Source organism: Hippoglossus stenolepis, chromosome 11, assembly GCF_022539355.2.
Source record: "Hippoglossus stenolepis isolate QCI-W04-F060 chromosome 11, HSTE1.2, whole genome shotgun sequence".
In the NCBI taxonomy this organism is placed as follows: Eukaryota; Metazoa; Chordata; class Actinopteri; order Pleuronectiformes; family Pleuronectidae; genus Hippoglossus; species Hippoglossus stenolepis.
The window spans coordinates 9,563,402-9,582,711 of NC_061493.1; the positions used below are offsets into that span (position 1 = coordinate 9,563,402).

The window sequence follows — 19,310 nt, forward strand, 5'->3', positions numbered from 1 at the left end:
CGATATCTGATCAAGAACTTGTTCAGATGTATGTATGTGAGACTTTACGGAGTTATTGTGAGGCAACACTTTTATGACGGCTACGATATTTTATCAAGATAAAATGTTCATGTCGACAATTAACACGATAAATGTCACATTATTATTTTTGCTCCTGAGTGAAGATTGTGGGTTTAAACTCTTTAGAGAATGACAAACACTTTAATAAACAATGTGCAAATCTGGGTTAGATATACGTGCTATACCTCCTCACTGTGCTTACACAATACACAAGACAATATATCATAAGATAAGATAAGATAAGATAAGATAAGATACAATAAGACAAGATAAGATAAGTCAAGATAAAACAGGATACAATAAGACAAGACAAGACGAGAAAGGATAAGATAGGATAAGATAATAAAAAAACACACACACACACTTCTATTGATATAAACTACATTTGGATAATTATTGCTATTATTTTATTGCCCAGACCTATGCTGTTGTTTTTGTGTTTTTTTAAAAAAACATTTTATCACATGAAAAATCAAAGATCACATTTGGTTCTGACTTCTGCAGGGGACACGGACATTAAACGGAGCAGCCACATCTATTTCCAGTAGATGCTGAGGGACAATGTGTTGACAGGTATTACACAACTACAGCATGAGACGGGACTCCGGACATCTTCCTTTAAATAGCCCGGTGAAGGTTGGACAGAGGAATTCAATGACACGGTGGGAACCTGCGTTACCAGAGCGGCTCCCCCGAGCCTGTCGCCTGTTCTGGGGGATAAAGCTCCGCGCTGCTCGGTCATGTGATCCCTGCTTTTTATTTTCTCCTCCCTCTCCTCCCTCTCCTCCTCCTCCTCCCTGGAAGTTGAAAGGCAGGAGCAGAGCGGTGAAGGGGCCCAGTTTGCCTTCCTGCTCCACCGTGGATGCAGCGCCCTCGTCCCCCTCTCCGTCAACACATTATCGCAGTATAGATAGACGGTGTTTCACCCCCAGCCTCTGCTGCGCCATGGCGGGGGCCATTATCGAGAACATGAGCACCAAAAAGTTGGTGATAGTGGGAGTTATTCTGCTGCTGTTCCAGGCGTTTGCCTTCATGGTCGGCGGTTTAATTGGTGAGTTCTTTTCCCCTTGACTTTCTGTGAGCATTTCTTCGAGCTAACGCGTGAGTTAGCGCGTCCGTGGCTCTTTGGATTGAAACGTCGAAAGTTTAAACTTGTTTTTTTTTTTTCTTTAAGCTTTTTTTCAACCAGCGTAGATAAAATAGGGGGGTTGCTCATTTCCCCCCTCCACAGACAAAAGGGAGTGAGCGCTAACTTTTAGCCGTGTTCGCCCACCTCCACGGGGCTTTTTTCACGGAACAATGTCGGTGCTGTGAAACCGGAGCACCTCCGCTAAATCACTGCTCTGTATCAAGGTGTTCGCAGCCGGTCCGCACGCCTCCGCTTCCCTCGGCCACAAAGACCGCAGGACACCATTCACCCCCATTCTCTTCTTTTTCAACACCAGCATCTTCTGCTACCTTCATCTTCTGCATTTTTTTAATACTGGGATTCAATGTGTTTTTTGGGGGTGGGGGGGCACACCAATACCTTCACACTTGCTCTGAAGTAGGAAATGAGGGATGTTTGGCTCTGGTTTTCTGACGTGTAGTTACATTAGTTTTCTGTCTCACTCACCTGCTTCCTTACTTTTGGACTGGGAACCATCTTGGGTGGTTTCCCTCTGTATTCATACACAGATCGACTCATGCAAACCTGCAGCATATTAAACATTATTCTAATGCATTTGCTTCAGGGGGGGGGGGGCTGCAGCTAATGCTTGTTTTCATTATTGATTAATCTGGTGACTTTTTCCTCATCGTGACCATCACAGGTTCCCAGAGTCCAAAGTGACGTCTTCAAGTTGTTGTTTTGTCCAAACAATAGTCCAAACCCCTGATATACGTCTGTTATTTACTTCACACTTTATTTACCGTCCTTTACGACAAAGAAAATCAGCAACCTGCCAGTTTGAGAAGGTCATACCATCATGTTGTTGCACCTCTGTGACTCAAACTTGACTGTTCTTGTTCCCACTTATATCCCCCAACCTCCCCCTTCCGCCTCCTCCTCCTCCTCCCAAGTATAATGTCTGTCTGCTGTGTGGGGCCCCCAGGCAGCATCTCTACCTTCTTTTCACTCCTTCCTCTCCCCCCTGTGTGTCTCCCCTTCTCCCAAATCCCTTTAGCCTCGCAGGCAGCGCATTCATGTCCCGTGTGTTCCCTCCTCTTCCCCTCTTTCTCCTGTTTTTTTTCACTTGCATTGAGACAGACAGTGGCACACACACACGCGCACAGACACACACACGCACGCACAGCTGTCAAAGTTGCATTTTGCCTGGAGGACTTTATTGGAGTTGCTGTCAAGTTTCTTCAAATCCACCCACATACACACCATGCGAAAGTTGGCCATCTTTATTATGGGCTGGATCTGGAAACCATTCACAGACACTAAACATCAGCGTCTCCTCGTGTCGCTGCAGTCCCCCTTGCTCACTAACTCACTACATGGCCGGTGTTAAATTAGCATGTTTGGTTCGTTCCTCGCTGAGATGGTTTTAATGAAGCCAGATTCCTTTGTGTTTGCTCGGTGGCCGGGGGCGGCAGGGGTAATTGAGTAGAAAGGGGTTTCTCTCCCCTTGTTTCCCCGACAAACCCGGGAACACGGCATGGGGTCAGCGGGCTGAGGGGACGGCCATTATACTGGACACGCTGCAATGGAGACTGAAGGAGCCGGTGTGCAGCTGGACTCACAGGGTCACTAGATGATTGAACATCAAGGGGTACCAGATAACTGGGTTTAATTCAGTTAGGTGTATCCTGTTTGTCATGGTATGTTTTAGTTTTACACAACTGTTATGACACTTGAAGGTTTCATGAAGACAACCCTTGTCAGGTTTTATGACTGTGTAAACTATCTGGTGTCCACCCCCTTACTAGTGAACAGATATGATTAGATATACAGATAAGTAACCAGGTTATTGTGTGCAGGTTCAAACTAGTGTGATACCTTTTTTAGTGTTTTTTTTTTTTTACTGCCATTATGGTTAGCATACCTTTTGTAAATCTCCAAGCTGAAAGTATTACTCCTCACCACCACGGCTTGCTAGAAGGAGCTTTGACAGTGATTAGAGCTTTGAGTCTACTTGGATATGTCACTAATCTTTTTTTCATGTGCTGAGTCTGAACATTTCTGGGCTTTCATGCTCAGGCCCATGAGTCACTTCTTCTCCACAAGCACCCTGCATAAAAAGGTTTTTGGTATTTATCCCATCCTTTTGTTTTTAGTGGGATTCAAGGCTTTTTGATTAAATCTGGTGACTGTTTTGTTGATGGATTCTTTAGTTTATAAATCGCCTCAAAAAGTAAAAACCGAATGTGACCACTTTAGTTTGCCCGAGTCAAAGGTAATGTGTCTTAAAGGTATTTGTTTGGTCCAATCAACTGTCCTAAACCCAGCAGGATATTATTTACTTCATACTTAGTTTACTGTCATACAAAGAAAAGCAGCAACTAGTCAATCAGGAGCTTGAACCATCAAATATTTGACATTTGTGTTTATCAAAATATTTGGTGATCAGCTTAGCGATTATGCAGAAACTACTGAACATACTTCCATGAAAATTGGTGGTATGATGGGACATAGGCTAACTAGGAACCCATTAAATTTGGTGTATATTCAGACAAAGGCATGGATCCATGCATTGAGATAGGGCGTTTTTGACATTTTTGCCTGTATTGTATTTAGAGGGGCTGTTGGACCTTTTGTGGGGGTATGCAACGTGCTTCATATATGAAAGGCAAACTCCAGAAAATGCCCGGATACATTTTCTAGAGTTTGTCTGAAAATGGCTGTAGCCATTTGATATGTGGTTTGCACATATAACATCAATTTCATATCCAGTCATTAACATTTTCTAAAGGACATTAAAATCCAATTTTTGTACCTAACTAAGTCTTAGGCACAGTTAAAAAAATATTTCTAAGAAATATACCTGGAAAAAATGTAATATCAAAATGTGATAATATCAACAAATCCTACTGACCACACAATGCAAAACAAGTGTCCTCGATACTGGAGGCAGGGTAGGTTTTGTTTAGTAGTTTTACTGTTAAAGACTTGATCTCATGTTGTCAATATCTGCTGTAATCAATATCAGAAAATAAGGCCTCTGTAAACCTAACACGCTAACGGAACATCATCTCTACTACATACTGTTTGAAAAAACCTTGTTTTTCTTTTTGCTTTGAGGCTTCACCTCGACTCTCACATCTCTGTGATGTTGTTCACGTCCAGCCTCCAGCTTTTACAATGGGCAACCAAAGTTTTTGTGTTCTCATGATAATGATGGATCTTTTCCCAAGCACTCATCAGATCCTGTGGGTAGAGACTACAAACACCAGTCTTGTCGAGCTCATGAATCTCAATGTGTAACAGTGTAATTGGTGCCTGAGATCTTTCGGGAATTTCCCCCCCCCCATCATTTGAGTGAGACAGGGCCTGGCTAGCAGGCATTTTCTAAACAGTGTTAAAAGTAATTGCCTAAGTGTTTGGACTGGATTTGGCTGGTACCCAACCTGTTGACTGTCCCTAATGGTTGCTAAGATATTTATATTGTCCATGCACAGTTTAATCCACAGTGCTCAAGTGTTATTTATAGGTTTTTATTCCAACTTTTTGCATGATTTATTAGTTTGAGGGGAAATTTAGCTTGGCAGGACCTCAAAACTCTTTGCTGCAGTATTTCAATGTGACACCCAGCCTAACATGTCTCCCTCTTTGTATTTGTCTCAACAGCTCCCAGCCCCACCACAGCGGTCCACTACTTGGCCTCCAAGTGCGTTGACACAGTCAAGCACCGTCAGGAATCGAAATGGTTCATGCCTTGGGGTCCCGACCAGTGTGCCAAGATCCGGACCTTTGACGAAGCCATGGCCAAAAAGATTGAAGCTAACAACATTGTATTTGCTGTCCACATTCCTCTGCCTCACAAGGAGATGAGCGCCTGGTTCCAGTTCATGGTGGTCATCCTGCAGTTTGACATTGCTTTCAAGATGTCCAACCAGATAGGTGAGAACCAATGCTTAATTATGCTTTAAAAAACAAAAGAATGAAGACAACATGGCTGATGTTTCTCCTCCAGGACATAGCTGTGGAGATGTAGGAGAGGGAAGAAAGTCTCAACCAATGCCCACATTTATTTACTTACACTTAGAGGGGGGTTTGGTGTTTTACATGGAAATCTCAATAGAACCATAATCATTTATATGATAATGTAACATGAAAAATTACCTGGTTAAATGAGTTTGAAGTTTGGGCATTGGACTGTATTTTAGAATGTTCCATACATGTGCTACGTTTTTTCAGTGCCTGAGATTTCTTTTCAGTTGTGTCAATATTTTGTTACTCTATTATTTCATAGGTTCAATATCTGAAGGCAAATATTTGCAGTGGCTCAATGAGCCCAAGCTTGTCTCTGAAATATTTACAGCCATTGTTGCCTCTAATCTCTCACATCATAAATTCAAGTGCAGAGTCACATTACAACTTTAGCATGTTTCTTATATTACCTTCCCTACAGTTTCCTGGTAGGATGCGGTCTTGTGTCTGAATTTCAGTTTATTGTGGTGAACGCTTCCCAGGAATGTGTATTTGTCACTAGATTGGATTTCTGTGACACATAAAGGCTGCAAACAATGATGGATGTCCTGCTGTTTGTTCTTTGTAGCCCCATAAACCCTTGGGGGCTTTTGTAGATGGGCTTGTCAGAGACCCTTTACAGGTATAATGGGAGTGGAGAGAGGTAATCTGCACCCGGCTCATAGCTGGCTGACTCTGAGCAATGCACTGTCCTATTGAGCCTAGTTTATACTTTATCCAATCCTTGCATTCGGTGGTGTACACCAGAATTTACATAATTTCTGCTGCCACATGGCGTCATTTCGGCTGGTCGCGCACCTCTACAATAGAACAACACACATTTTGACACATTAATTGTGTAAATGTTTTTTTGGGCGATGGCACTCACATTATGATCTTTCTAACAATTAAAGTCTTGTAGTTTTGTGATTATTAACTATCACATTTCAGTTTATAATCTCTAATTTCGATTCTTCTAACCTTAAGGAAAGGACCCTACCTTGACTTTATTCTGCTGAGAAGCTACTGGCTTTGCCATATATCTAGTTTTTATTGTCATGAAAGAAACCCACCACCAATCTTTACTATAATCCATTTTATAACTCTGTTGATCAGTGTATAGACCAACCTACAGCACCTCATGGTGTTGAACTGCCTGAATGAGAGGAAAGGGAGGAGGAGGAAGGAGATAACTGGTATCTTGTAGAAGAGGGTTTAGTATCCTGGCAGAGTCCTGAAAGAGAGGATTAGAGAGGATGAGGAGAATGCCTAATAAGTGACTGGATCACCAGGAAAGCCTGGGAAAGAAGTCTTAAGTCTTCGCTCTAAAGTTTATGTACAGATCGGTATGATGTCAACTTGAGCTTCAGAGCTTTAGTCATGTCCGCACTGACGAAGTGTTGTAAACCTTGAAAGACATCTAGCTCAGGTCTGTTTTGTTATCAACAGAAAAGTAGGAGGTAAATGAGAACAGAAAGTTTGTGGTGAAACTTTTCTCTGGCTTGTCTAAACAGTCATGTCAGCATCGTTTGCTTATTCACATTCTTGGCCTGAAAATATGTTGAGGGACTGTAGTTTGTTGTCTGCCTGGCTGCCAGACTAGTCAGTTATTCAACCTTCTGCCAGGTGCAGCAAACTCATTTTGATCTGTGTGAGCTACAAGAGGTGCTGTGAGAACAAGTGGATGTAGAGAGACCACTATAAAACTGCAAGTAGTACACACCAGGCACTGCTGTAGAAGTGGGAGTCTCAGTTAAAACTCCACAACAAGGCTAGAAAAAGACACAGCAATATGATACTTAAGGCTGATTTTAAGCATATAAAATACTGAAGTGTAAGTAAAAGATAAAGTGCACAACTTGGTGTAGGCATCAGGGAACACATGGCATTTAATTTTGAAAAAACTACTTTTACCCTCTAACATATTATTATATACTTCACAATGCAACATGATTTTTCATTTGATTTCCTTTCAAGACATACATTTTTTTTTAATGCAAAATGAGCATCACAAGACTCTTGTGTTCTCAATGTTTTTGTTAAATTTTAAGAGGGTATGAAAGGATTCAGATTTCACAACCTGAGATGGCGTATTCAGAGTCAGTAAAATTCAAATCAAACTCAAACCTCAGAAGCATTGCCGCCAGGTCTTTCACAACAATAAAATAGTATCAGAGGAAGGCGGATTCTGTTCTGCAGCTGTATGAAAAATACAAGGCCGTCTCTTCCTTGGCTACCTTATCCGTGTAACAATGTTCATACAAAAGAGCTTTGCCTTTTATTAACCACTCCACCACCCGTTCCACTCCACCTCGGCACCAAGCACCCATTGGCTGAGGTCCAGCAATAACACAGCTGTTGAGGAGGCTTAGTTTCTGTGGCGATGGCCGCTGGACTGAAGTGGAATGTTTGCATGAAGTAAGCTGACATTCGAGGGCGTCTGGCTCAACCAATGGCAGAGGGAACGGCATTACAGAGACAGTCGGCTGCCAGTTCTCATCTGCCTCCCTCTCCCCCTGCCTCTCCTTTCTTTTTTTCTTTCTTACAGCACAGGCCACTGGGTTTCTTTCTCTTCATTCCAGCTTGTTTCATAACGGTACAAGAGGCTCTCTGGAGGGCTGTAGGAGAGAACACTTGGCTTTGTAATGTGATCTAAAGATGCAGTTTTAATAGCTTTGCTTTGGATGTTTTTGTTGGAGGCCAGCGCAAGGTGTTGTTAAACTTTCTGTCAAGTAGGAAGTAACCTAGATTTGGGCCACCATGGAGAGCAGACTGAATCCCAGACTATGTGAACATGCAGGGAAATAAGCCTATTAATTGGACTCATTCCAGGGGTCTGTACCACACATTAACTCTCCAATAATTTAACCTTGTATAAACATTTTTGGTTTAGAATAAACTAGCCAATGTCCGTACCATTAAAATCCAGATTTCTGAATGAAGAAATCAGCAACAACAGCAGCCACGCAACTCAGACTCTTAGTTATTTAAACCAAATAAATGTCATCCTCATCTGCTTTATATTGTTCCTCTCTGGAGGACAACTGAAAATGAGCTGGACACATTTGCACTGAATGTCTCCATCTGAGAGCTAGCACTTATCTTAGCCGGTCTCACAGTTAAAAAGGCCATGGCTACCTGTCGTCAGGACTTAATTTTATCCTGTCACTGGGATAATAACAAGCAGCAGGGCTGGGCTTTCATGTGTAACACATCAAAATACACATGAATGACAATGTTATTCAAAGCATTTTTCCATCTTATATCTTCAACGACACAATATGCACTTTGATTTATGAATATATTTATGAACATGATTTAAACTCGTTAAACAACTATCTATTGAACAAATTGTAGAATTTTATCTGAACGTCAATCACTCTCTAAATTCTTGTTTCCAGAGGTTGGAGCACTGGTCACCATCGACGTGGGTCTGGCCTACAGAGATGACACAATCAGTGAGTGGACAGAGATGGCTCACTCTTTTGAACAGAGGAAACTTAGCTGCAACTTTACCACTCCCAAGGTGAGGAACTTACTTTTTCTATTTCACCTTTATATATTGTTGAATACCAAAAAGATTATTCTAGATAATTTCACTGCTACTATTGCTTAATATTATTCAGCACATTTAAATGATGGGAGTTGTGGTTTTGATATTATTAAAGCCATTTGAAGCAGAAGTTGATTTGCTGAACCAGATGTTTTGCTGTGTATTTTCCAGAACTTTGAGAACGAGGGACGCTACTATGAGTGTGACCTACTGCCCTTCATGGAGGTGGGTAGTGTGGCCCATAAGTACTATCTTCTCAACATCCGCTTGCCTGTCAACGAGCGAAAGAAGGTCAACGTGGGGATCGGAGAAATCAAAGACATTCGTCTTGTTGTAAGTTTTCATTGTGACTGTGTATGTGAAGCATTATGGTACATTGTGTAATGTTAATCCACACAATCCAGGATCTGTTTCAGCTGTGACAAATTAAGCCTAATGTGTAGTTGTTAAATACAAGATACACAAATCAAATGGTTGACACTTACCTTGTTTGTCCCCCTCAAGAGCATCCACCAGAATGGAGGCTTCACACAAGTTTGGTTTGCCATGAAGACGTTCCTTACACCCAGCATCCTAATCATCATGATCTGGTACTGGAGACGCATCACCCTCATGAGCCGACCTCCTGTGCTGCTGGAGAAGTAAGGCTGTTTCCTCATCATTAGCATCTCACTGGTGCATTGTGTACACCACTGCATTGTAATTTATTCTTAAATTATGAAATTTTTGGCACCATATTTAAATTTATAGTCCACTAATGACCAACGGTTACAAGTAAAACTTAATTTAGCTCGATGTGAGTTCAGTGGTAATTAAAGTCAAATTATACTTATTTGGACGAAACATAGCCAGCAGACAGTTACACTCTTCTTCAGCGTGTCTGCTGGGTGAAGGCGCATATTAACAATGGATGAAATGTGCAAGTAGGTCATGCTTACTCTAAGGTCACTGAGATCAGAGAGTGGTGTTCATCAAGCCTCTTTAGAGGAATGTTATTTAGGACTATCAGTGGTGAACAGAAAAATATCTGTCAAAAATATACAATCAGACACTGGGTACATGGTTCCTGGTGAAATGAGCAGAAAAAGAGCTGCTGCCTGCCAGATTTACCACCAGGGAACAAGAAATTCTTTATCACTGTTTTCATATTTAGAATAAGATGGTTAACATTAGGTATATGTGATAATTCCCAGACAAAAATGTTGAAAATTCAATTCTAAATGGTTTAGAGCATCAAATACAGGTAGTTCTGCCTAATGCAGATAGCTTGGATGCTATGCGGTGGAAAGTTGAAGTGATGCTCAGAGCCCAGTATTTGTCTAACCCCCTGCCGTGCTGGGAAGACAGATCAGTACGAGGCAGCATTCTGCGCCACAGGAAGTGCCTGGCGAAGCGTGAAACACGTTACAAAATCTGCAAGCTAGCACTCAACTGACACATGCTGCACAAACATTCAGTTCTTTACTCTCCAGCTAACAAGACACCCCATACACATACCACATGCACAGACAGCCAGTGTCGCTCTCCTTCCCTCTGTCTTTTCCAGCTCTAGGCTCTTATTCCCTAATGACCAGCAGGCTCTTAGGAACTGCGACTGGTTGGTACCCTATTTGTGGACAGCGGATGATTTTTTCATGTTGTAAAAGCTTTACCAAAGTCTCCTGTCATGCTTGTCCACAGAGGTGTCAGGGTGGTAAACCTCAGACTTCTTTAAACTTGTAGGACAGACGCGAGTGGGGAAATTATTTATTTATATATATATATATATGATGATATAATTCATAGAGAGAGTTAGTACAAGTTGAGAAAGGATGCAGGATTGATGCCGACCTGGTTAATCATCTGTTTATCTCCGGATGAGAGGTAGGGGGAGAGGGAACAAATCCAGAACCCTGCCCGCCTGTAGAGGATGTAAATAATGTATGGACGTTTTAATGGGTCAGTGTCATATGTCCTGGTGCTGCCGATGATCGGTATGTAAGTCAGAGTTTTTATATATACTGATGCTTTTTGTTATGTTAGTTTTTATCTTCTATGTCACAACAAATAAAACTATGCATCATATTTGTGCAAAATCCTGTAACATTACTCTACCTTGTCAGTCGACAGGGTTGTTTGGCTTCTGAGATTGCCAGTTCCTTTTCCATCCGCTTTCAAACAAATGCACGCGTGTACCGCTGTGCTTAGAAAGGCTTAAACCGCAACTTGTATTTACAACAGTAAATTACACCTCCCGCCTGTAGGAGGAACCCAAGTGTAGCAGAGAGCAATTCTTCCAAAGTGCTGCTTTAATCCATCATCTTCATTGTCTGACATTAGAGACGTTTCTGAATATTGTGAAACTGAGAAATATTCTGTGTTGAGCAAAAGCAGAGACACAACAGCCACAGTGATTTGTCATAGCAGAAGAAGCACCCGTGGGAGTAATGACATTAATCATGGCTCAGTTACACAACACCTGGGCCCAGAAAGTGTCTCACTCAACTGGAATTCAGATAGAATCAATGTTTAAAGTTCCCCCTGTGCGTATCCTGCTGTCACATGCCAAATGTGCAATCCTTCCATTTAGCCTCTTAACCACTATAATTTTTGAGATTTTCAAATGGAGCCTTTTGTCTTATTTTCATGAACATACATTGACACAGCGAGATCCCAGCCTTAGTTCTGTCTTTGTTGGTAGAGATCAGGACACATTCCTCACATACCACCGAAATGTGGTTTCACTCTGTTCACCCGCAGCCTTTGCCTAAACCGTTTTGTACCCTCATGTTTAAAAGGTCACCTTTACCTGCAGCATTTTTCCCTCTTGTTTTCTTTTCTCTCTCTCTGGCACGCACACACACACACTGTAGCCCTGTTTTGCCCTCTCATCTGACTATTTACGATCATCCTTTCATCTTCTGGTGGCATGCAGGAACCTGCTGCAGACGCTTTGAAGATTAGCTTTATTCTGTCTCTCTGCTGACTGTTCTTTACTCATTCACCCCTTATTTCTCTCTAAATGTCTGGATTTCAAGGTTGAGGGAGGGTTTGTGTAATAATGAAGCTACTTAGGACGGTAGTGAATTGTGTAGAGTTGGTTTGGTCAGTGGGGACACGCCGTGCTTGTAGCTGAATGCATAATTTAATCAATAACGTCCCGAGATCTAATGAGCCTTCTCCAGCCAATGTTGACGTAAGCTTGCTGTAAAACATTGATTGTGTCTGTGCAAAAGCTTTGGTAGAAATTCTGGTGTAAAGTTGTCAGTTAAACTGCTCCTAACATTGACTGTATTTAATGAAGGGCGAGAGGACTGCTTCCACTGGGGTTGTAAATTGTTACTCTGGATATTCACTCTAAAATGGGACAAATGTGGGAACATGTATATTTAAACACCTGCAGAGGGTTGGAATTTATGGTGCTACAAATGCATCAGAATATTGTATTCCCCTTCCATCTGTTGTTGGTAATGATGCTGATTGATTATAGCTCTAAGACTGTTTTTGCTCCATTTTAGGGTAATCTTGGCGCTGGGCATCTCAATGACGTTTATTAACATCCCAGTGGAGTGGTTTTCTGTCGGCTTCAACTGGACATGGATGCTGCTTTTTGGAGACATTAGACAGGGTATCTTCTACTCCATGCTGCTCTCCTTCTGGATCATCTTCTGTGGGGAGCACCTCATGGTACAGTACCTGGCACCTTTTCGATGTTTGGCATGCTTGATGTTGAGGACTTGTTCATGGGGCTGAAATGAGGTAGATCAACTTGGTTGTAAACCAAGACTACCTTGAACATTATTTACCTTCCCCTTTTTTTGGTTCTGTGGGTAAAAAAATTTCTTTGCGAAAAACAAAGGAGAGAACCACTTGCAGGAAACTTGAACATACAAATATCAGTCTGTGTTGGATTTATCAGTTGTCCTATATAATGAGCCATAACACTGTCTGCATTTGTTAGCCGATATTGAAACTTTAATTTTACAGAATAAACAATGCAGAAAAGATGTGCATTCATGTTTACATTTTGTTTTAAAATATTTATTTAATTAATTTATGTTCTATATATCTTGTTTTTAATTATTTTTATTTACAGTTCCTGTAGAGTTCCTTTGTGGGTTTTTTTTTTTTCTAGCTTGTGATATTTTAATGTATGCATCTGAATCATCATGTATTCTGTGCACTCAGGGTTTAGGGCATTAATCAAATCTGCAGAATGGCTTTGTTAAAGATGCATTTTTGTTTATAATGGACTATGTATGGTCAATGGAATGTACAGTATATCGCTATACTGATGTACAGTACATTTTTATGTTTTACAATACATTATATTTACTTGTATATTTTAACATTTAGGTCTGTTTTGTCTTTTTCTCTTAGGACCAAACAGAGAGGAACCGTTTCTCAGTTTACTGGAAGCAGGTCGGACCCATCGTCTTTGGCTCCTTCTGTCTTTTCATCTTTGACATGTGTGAGAGGTGAGACCAGGATTTTTCTCCTCGTAGAACTGACTTTTACTTTTTTTTTTTATGTCATGCATAATTGTTATTTGCAACAAATGTCAATCTAAAACGTAAATATGCTGTTTGGTTTTTGTCAGAGGTGTCCAGCTGACCAACCCTTTCTACAGCATCTGGGCATCTGATGTAGGAACAGAGCTGGCTGTATCCTTTTTAAATAATATGTGACAAAAGTAGTAAAAAAAAAAGCTCTCCTCAAATGTGAATTAATCAGATTTGTAAGAGGCTGATTTAAAAACCCTCTGAGAGTGTAAGTGACCGATTTAGCAGCCAGTGCACAATTTATGGTTCAAACACCAAAAACTAGACTTTTATTGTTTCTTTGTCGTCCTCTTAAATCTCTGTTTTTCAAGCCTCAATGCTCTGGCTTCACTTCAGCACAAACTGGAAACTGAACTGCAGACTGATACGATGAGAAATAATTCAGTAATGCCATATGTGAAAGTATTGCCCAGGGTCTTGGGATGATCTGTTTGTGTACCTGTTTGCCTTGCTTGCCGCGCTGAGCGAAGCGAGAGTCATCAGCACACGTCTTAAAAAAGAACACAAGCTTCCTTGTGTTCCTGACTCTGCGCTTTGACAAAGACATTTGGTACAGTGCTCATAACCAGGGTCATCAAAACTTTATACGTTTCTGCTCTGCCTCCTCCTGCAGTCAAGAGTGCCAAGGTTTTATAAATGAGACCCAGATTTATAGTCATGGATGAAACTTTATAAAAGCAGCTATAAAGCTAGTTTTCTAAATTTACATTAGTGAAACCTTTTATATGTTATACTGTCTATTTATCGGTCCTTGAGTTAACAATATAAGTCCTGCTCTCAAACTGAAAGACCACACACTTGAAATGTATGTAAATATGTATTCTAAATGACGACAGTATGTCTCAACACTGTTGGCAGATTCATTTTAGGGTGTTTCCTTAACTGGTGTTGTCTCAGATGGCATTTATAATCGTGGCAGGAATCTGTGCCTGTCTCTACTTCCTCTTCCTCTGCTTCATGGTTTTTCAAGTCTTCCGCAATATCAGTGGCAAGAGGTCATCCCTGCCTGCCATGTCCAAGGCCAGACGCCTGCACTACGAGGTGTGTTTTCATCTGTTCCTTGTGTTTGACCCTCATATCTTTAAGTCATTGCTCAAACAAAATATAATATAATGAAAATGCAAGGAGGTTGCTCTGCTCTATGTATTATGTCTTTTAACTTCTCTTTATTGTTCTTTAGGGTTTGATTTTCAGGTTCAAGTTCCTGATGTTGGTCACTCTGTTCTGTGCTGCCATGACGGTCATCTTCTTCATCGTCAGTCAGGTGAGTCTCATTGATAAAGTGTAATTTGATGTTTTGACCTCATCATTTAGTGCCAGTTAGAAAGGACATGACTGTTTTTAAAAGCGTTAATTTGTCTCTTATCCAGGTGAATGAGGGTCACTGGCACTGGGGAGAGCACACGGTGCAGGTGAACAGCGCCTTCTTCACTGGTATCTACGGCATGTGGAACCTGTACGTGTTCGCAATCATGTTCCTCTACGCACCGTCACACAAACGCTATGGAGACGATCAATCAAGTGGTCAGTGCATCACTGGTAACTATATATTTCTTTGACCTGCCATTTTCTGTTGATTTATAATAGATCAGGATGAAACATCAAATTTTCCTCATGAGTGGAAACGGCTATCGTCACTGTTAACATTTATAAGCTTAACAAAAAACTGAATATTATATCTTATTGTGTTAAGACTTGAGATAGGTTGAATTTCAGTATTCTCCTCTTGGCTGTCGCCCTCATTCTGACGTCATCTGTCCTCTGCTTTAAAGCTGCCTATTCATCTAAAGTTTGTTTTTGGTGGGAGGAGGGGGTGGAATTGAGAAGGATTCCCAAGGGAAAGAAGGGTCTCTTTGGCCTGAGAGGGTGATTCTAATGGACACCAGGCTTTCGTCCAGACGAAAAGGAGGGGAAGAGGCAGGAGAGGGGGTGGGGCGGAGAGCAGGGGAGTAATGAAAACCATCCATCTCCTGACGTCAGTGACAAGGGGGAGAAAAAGAGGAGTTGAAGTTCTGGAGGCTTTCCTTGGCGTATGTCAACAGTCTCATGGGGAGGGGTTCCTTCCTCCAAGTTTCAGTCTCTCTGTGTTGATTTACAGCTCTTGAGTTTCACTTCTGGTTCAAACAGGCTGAAAGTTTGTATGTTGATGAAATGCACCCAAATGCGTCCTCACTGCATTCTTAGATCGAATCTTGCGTCACGACAGGTCCGCAAGTCCTCCCCAGCTCCGTGGTTGTTTGACTCGGTGCGTGCCGACAGAGCCACTATGCGAGCATCAGAAAGGAAATGGCGGAAATCGAAACACCCTGACGACCTGCTCACTTATCAGTCTCTTCTCTCCTCTTTCTCTGCCTCTATTTCCACAGCCAAAAGCACTTTTACCAAACTACAATTCAATCCTCATTTTCTAACCCCAAAAAACTCTTCTCCATCTTTTCCAACCTCCTTGACCCCCCCCAGTCCCCCTCCTCCTTCCTCCCTTCTACCAAGCCACCTTTTCAACTACTTTACAAAAAAGATGACATACGCTCCTCATTTTCTAATCCTCCTTCTATAACTACACTTCCATCAACTTCATCTTCATCCCCTTCGCTTTCTTCTTTTACCCCCGTCTCCCAATCAAGTTCTTACCTTGGTAACCTCCGCCCGCCCAACCACCTGCCCCTCGACCCCATCCCATCTCACATTCTCCAGTCTATCGCTCCAGACCTTTCTTCCCTGTCAACTGGCTGTTTCCCTAACTCTCTGAAGGAGGCAAGAGTAAATCCTCTCCTGAAAAAACCCACCCTCGACCCGTCTGATGTAAATAACTACAGACCTGTCTCTCTTCTTCCCTTTGTTTCCAAAACTCTCGAGCGCGCTATCTTTAATCAACTCTCCTCCTATCTTAACCACAATAACCTTCTTGACCCTCACCAGTCTGGTTTCAAGGCAGGCCACTCAACTGAGACGGCCCTCCTTGCTGTCTCTGAGCAACTACACACTGCTAGAGCAGCCTCTCTCTCCTCTGTCCTTATCTTTCTAGACCTCTCTGCTGCATTTGACACAGTGAACCACCAGATCCTTACTTCCTCCCTTCAGGACCTGGGTGTCTCAGGCACTGCTCTCACCCTGCTCTCATCCTACCTCAATGAGGTCCCCTCCGTCCTGGGTCCCCTCCTCTTCTCTCTGTACACCAACTCTCTCGGCTCTGTCATTCACTCACATGGATTTTCCTACCATAGCTATGCTGATGACACCCAACTAATCCTCTCTTTTCCCCAATCTGAAACACAGGTAGCAGCACGAGTCTGACTGACATCTCTCAGTGGATGTCTGCACACCACCTGAAAATTAACCTTGACAAGACTGAACTACTTTTCCTTCCAGGGAAAGACTCTCCCACCCATGACCTGACTATTAACTTTGACAACTCCGTGTTAACCCCCACTCAGACTGCTAGGAACCTGGGTGTGACACTCGACAGCCAACTCTCCCTCACTGCCAACATTACTGTAACAACACGTTCCTGTAGATTCAATGCTGTACAACATCAGGAGAATACGCCACCTTCTCAATCAGAAGGTGGTGCAGGTTCTGGTCCAGGCCCTGGTCATCTCACGCCTAGACTATTGTAACTCCCTCCTGGCAGGTCTACCTGCTAGTGCCATCTGACCTCTGCAGCTCATTCAGAATGCAGCAGCTCGACTGGTTTTTAACCTACCTAAATTCACTCACACTACTCCGCTCCTCCGCTCCCTTCACTGGTTACCGGTGGCTGCCCGCATCCGTTTCAAAACATTAGTACTCGCGTACCGTGCTGCGAACGGATCGGGTCCAGTCTACATCCAGGACATGGTCAAACGTTACACCCCAGGCTTGTTGCTCCCTCACTGCGAGCTAAATAATCAAAATCACGACTGTTTGCTGTCCTGGCTCCTAAATGGTGGAATGGGCTCCCCATTGACATCCGGACATCAGAAAGTTTACACATCTTCCGCCGCAAACTAAAAACACACCTCTTCCGACTGTACCTTGAATAACATTTTTAAAACTAACAATTTAGTAGCACTTAAAATGGCACTTACTTATAGCACTTTGTAGTTTTGCTTTTTTGAAGAAATTGTACTTTCTCTATTCTTGTTGTTCTGGGTTTGTACCCTCATGGTTGAATGCACTTATTGTAAGTTGCTTTGGGTAAAAGCGTCAGCTAAATGAAATGTAATGTAAAAAAAATAGTATTAATGATGTTGACGATGTGCAGGAGATGCTGGAGCAAACAGTGGAGAAGACATCCAGCTGACCACTACCATCACCCATGTGGAAGGTCCCACTGAGATCTACAAGATGACTGGCAAAGAGGCCCAGGAATAAACTTCCTACTGTTATAGAGACGCCCCTCTTTTACCTACTGCTCCACTGATCCCCTCCCTTTATATGTTCATATTTAATCAAAGGGGCTTTTCTCTTTACATTGCCTGGCACTGAAACAGCAGTTCCACCTTGCATGTACCCAGCAGTCCCACATCAGCCGCCCCCCCCTCCCTACACCAAACCCTCAGGTGTACGTCTTATCATGTAGCACCCTGTTCCCATACTCCCTATTGTATCTCCAAAGGATGAATATTAACACTCCTGTCAACCCTTTTCATGGTGGAATTTTCTTACATTTCATACTTTATGTAAACTATATTGTATTTGTAAATGTTGCACAATGCTTTTGACACAATGTCAGGTACTGAAAAGCTGCTTTATGAAGAGATTTGAGGGTGAAGAGTGATCAGAAACTGCATTTCACAGCAGCCGCGCTCCTGTTTTCAGGTGGTGTGGTTACACTGAGTGGTTTGTCAAGACCCAAGCGTCTGACCAAGACGGACACCTAAAAGTCTGAGGATACCATACAGCCGCTCAGTTTGAGTTTGCTTTATTACCTGTTGTATTCTCAGTCGAGGCATTTAGAGCCCGTCACATTTCCATAGAAATTAGATCATGTGGAGTACTGCTGTCAATCTTAGTCTTTCAATTGGTGGAGTGTTTTTTATCATTGGGGGAAATGTACAGACAACATGGCTTCTTAGGGACATGCATACTGTACGGTCATTATGTTACAATGTAGATATCTATTTTTTATAAAGTGCTTATTTTCAACTTCACTAATGTATGCATCAAGCTCTATCAATGTTTTTGAAGTTGTCTGTAGCCTATTACACATGGTTAGTTTTATTTTGCTTTCTATGCTAATTTAAATAAAAAAAACTTTTACTTAAAACCATTTTGTGTTGTAGTGTTTGCTCCCAGCAACTGTTTATATACAAGTTCTTATCTTTAGTCTTATTCACCAGAAACTGAAAGAATGTTTTTATGATGGAAATGGAAAATAACGTGTAATTTTCAGTAATTAATTTACTTTAACTCATACTATACTGATGACTGTATAAGGAGTGTACAAAGTAGAACCTTGATAAGTTGTATTTAATTATTTTGTAAACTGAGCTTTGAGGGATGCATATGCAGTTTGCAGGGAGACTGCGCCTCTGTCAGGCTGATCGCAGAACAACAACCTTTCTACCTTATCTCAGTCAAGTTAGACAGACTTCTACGCAACAGGAAGTTGTGTTTCTTGTGTTTAGATATTTTTGTGTATATTCTGACTGGAATATTTTGGTGATTACATTTGAATTTATAAGTCTATCAACAAATGTATAACATATGTAAAGCAATTTTAATCTATTGTTACTAGTATTTATTAGGAGGGAGGTGGTTCTTTTCTCCTATATCTCAGAGGGAAATGATCCTGCAATTTCTGTCCTTCAGACATATGAACCTAACTACCACTGTTCCAACTTTTTAATAATAAAAATAGTCTGCTCAAAGACTGTTTTAATGTTCTCAACCTTTAGATCAGCACATAATGCTAATTATAAATTAACTAATGTGAAGCCTCCATGATCTGTCCCTCTAATACTTTCAGTGACTTGACATCTGATCCCTTTAGTTTAATTATTATCCTGCTTTGTCATTGATACTTTTACTTTTCACTCATATAAACATGGGCTTCACA

General features: G+C 41.7%; 1 protein-coding gene across 2 annotated transcripts; it reads left to right on the plus strand.

Moving 5' to 3' along the window:
• Nucleotides 1-785: 785 nt before the first annotated feature.
• Nucleotides 786-18,518, plus strand: wls (Wnt ligand secretion mediator). 2 transcript variants are annotated; one of them, XM_035171062.1, is made up of 12 exons: nt 786-1,111; nt 4,835-5,107; nt 8,578-8,702; nt 8,901-9,062; nt 9,234-9,370; nt 12,227-12,395; nt 13,089-13,186; nt 13,309-13,372; nt 14,168-14,311; nt 14,451-14,534; nt 14,641-14,794; nt 17,514-18,518. In XM_035171062.1, the coding sequence occupies exons 1-12, from the start codon at nt 1,006-1,008 to the stop codon at nt 17,621-17,623; spliced, it is 1,626 nt and encodes a 541-aa protein (XP_035026953.1). In that variant the 5' UTR covers nt 786-1,005; the 3' UTR covers nt 17,624-18,518. The 2 variants fall into 2 exon arrangements, with proteins under 2 accessions (XP_035026953.1, XP_035026951.1); XM_035171060.1 differs by having other exon boundaries at nt 797-1,111; nt 14,641-14,809.
• The last annotated feature ends 792 nt before the right edge of the window (nt 18,519-19,310 follow it).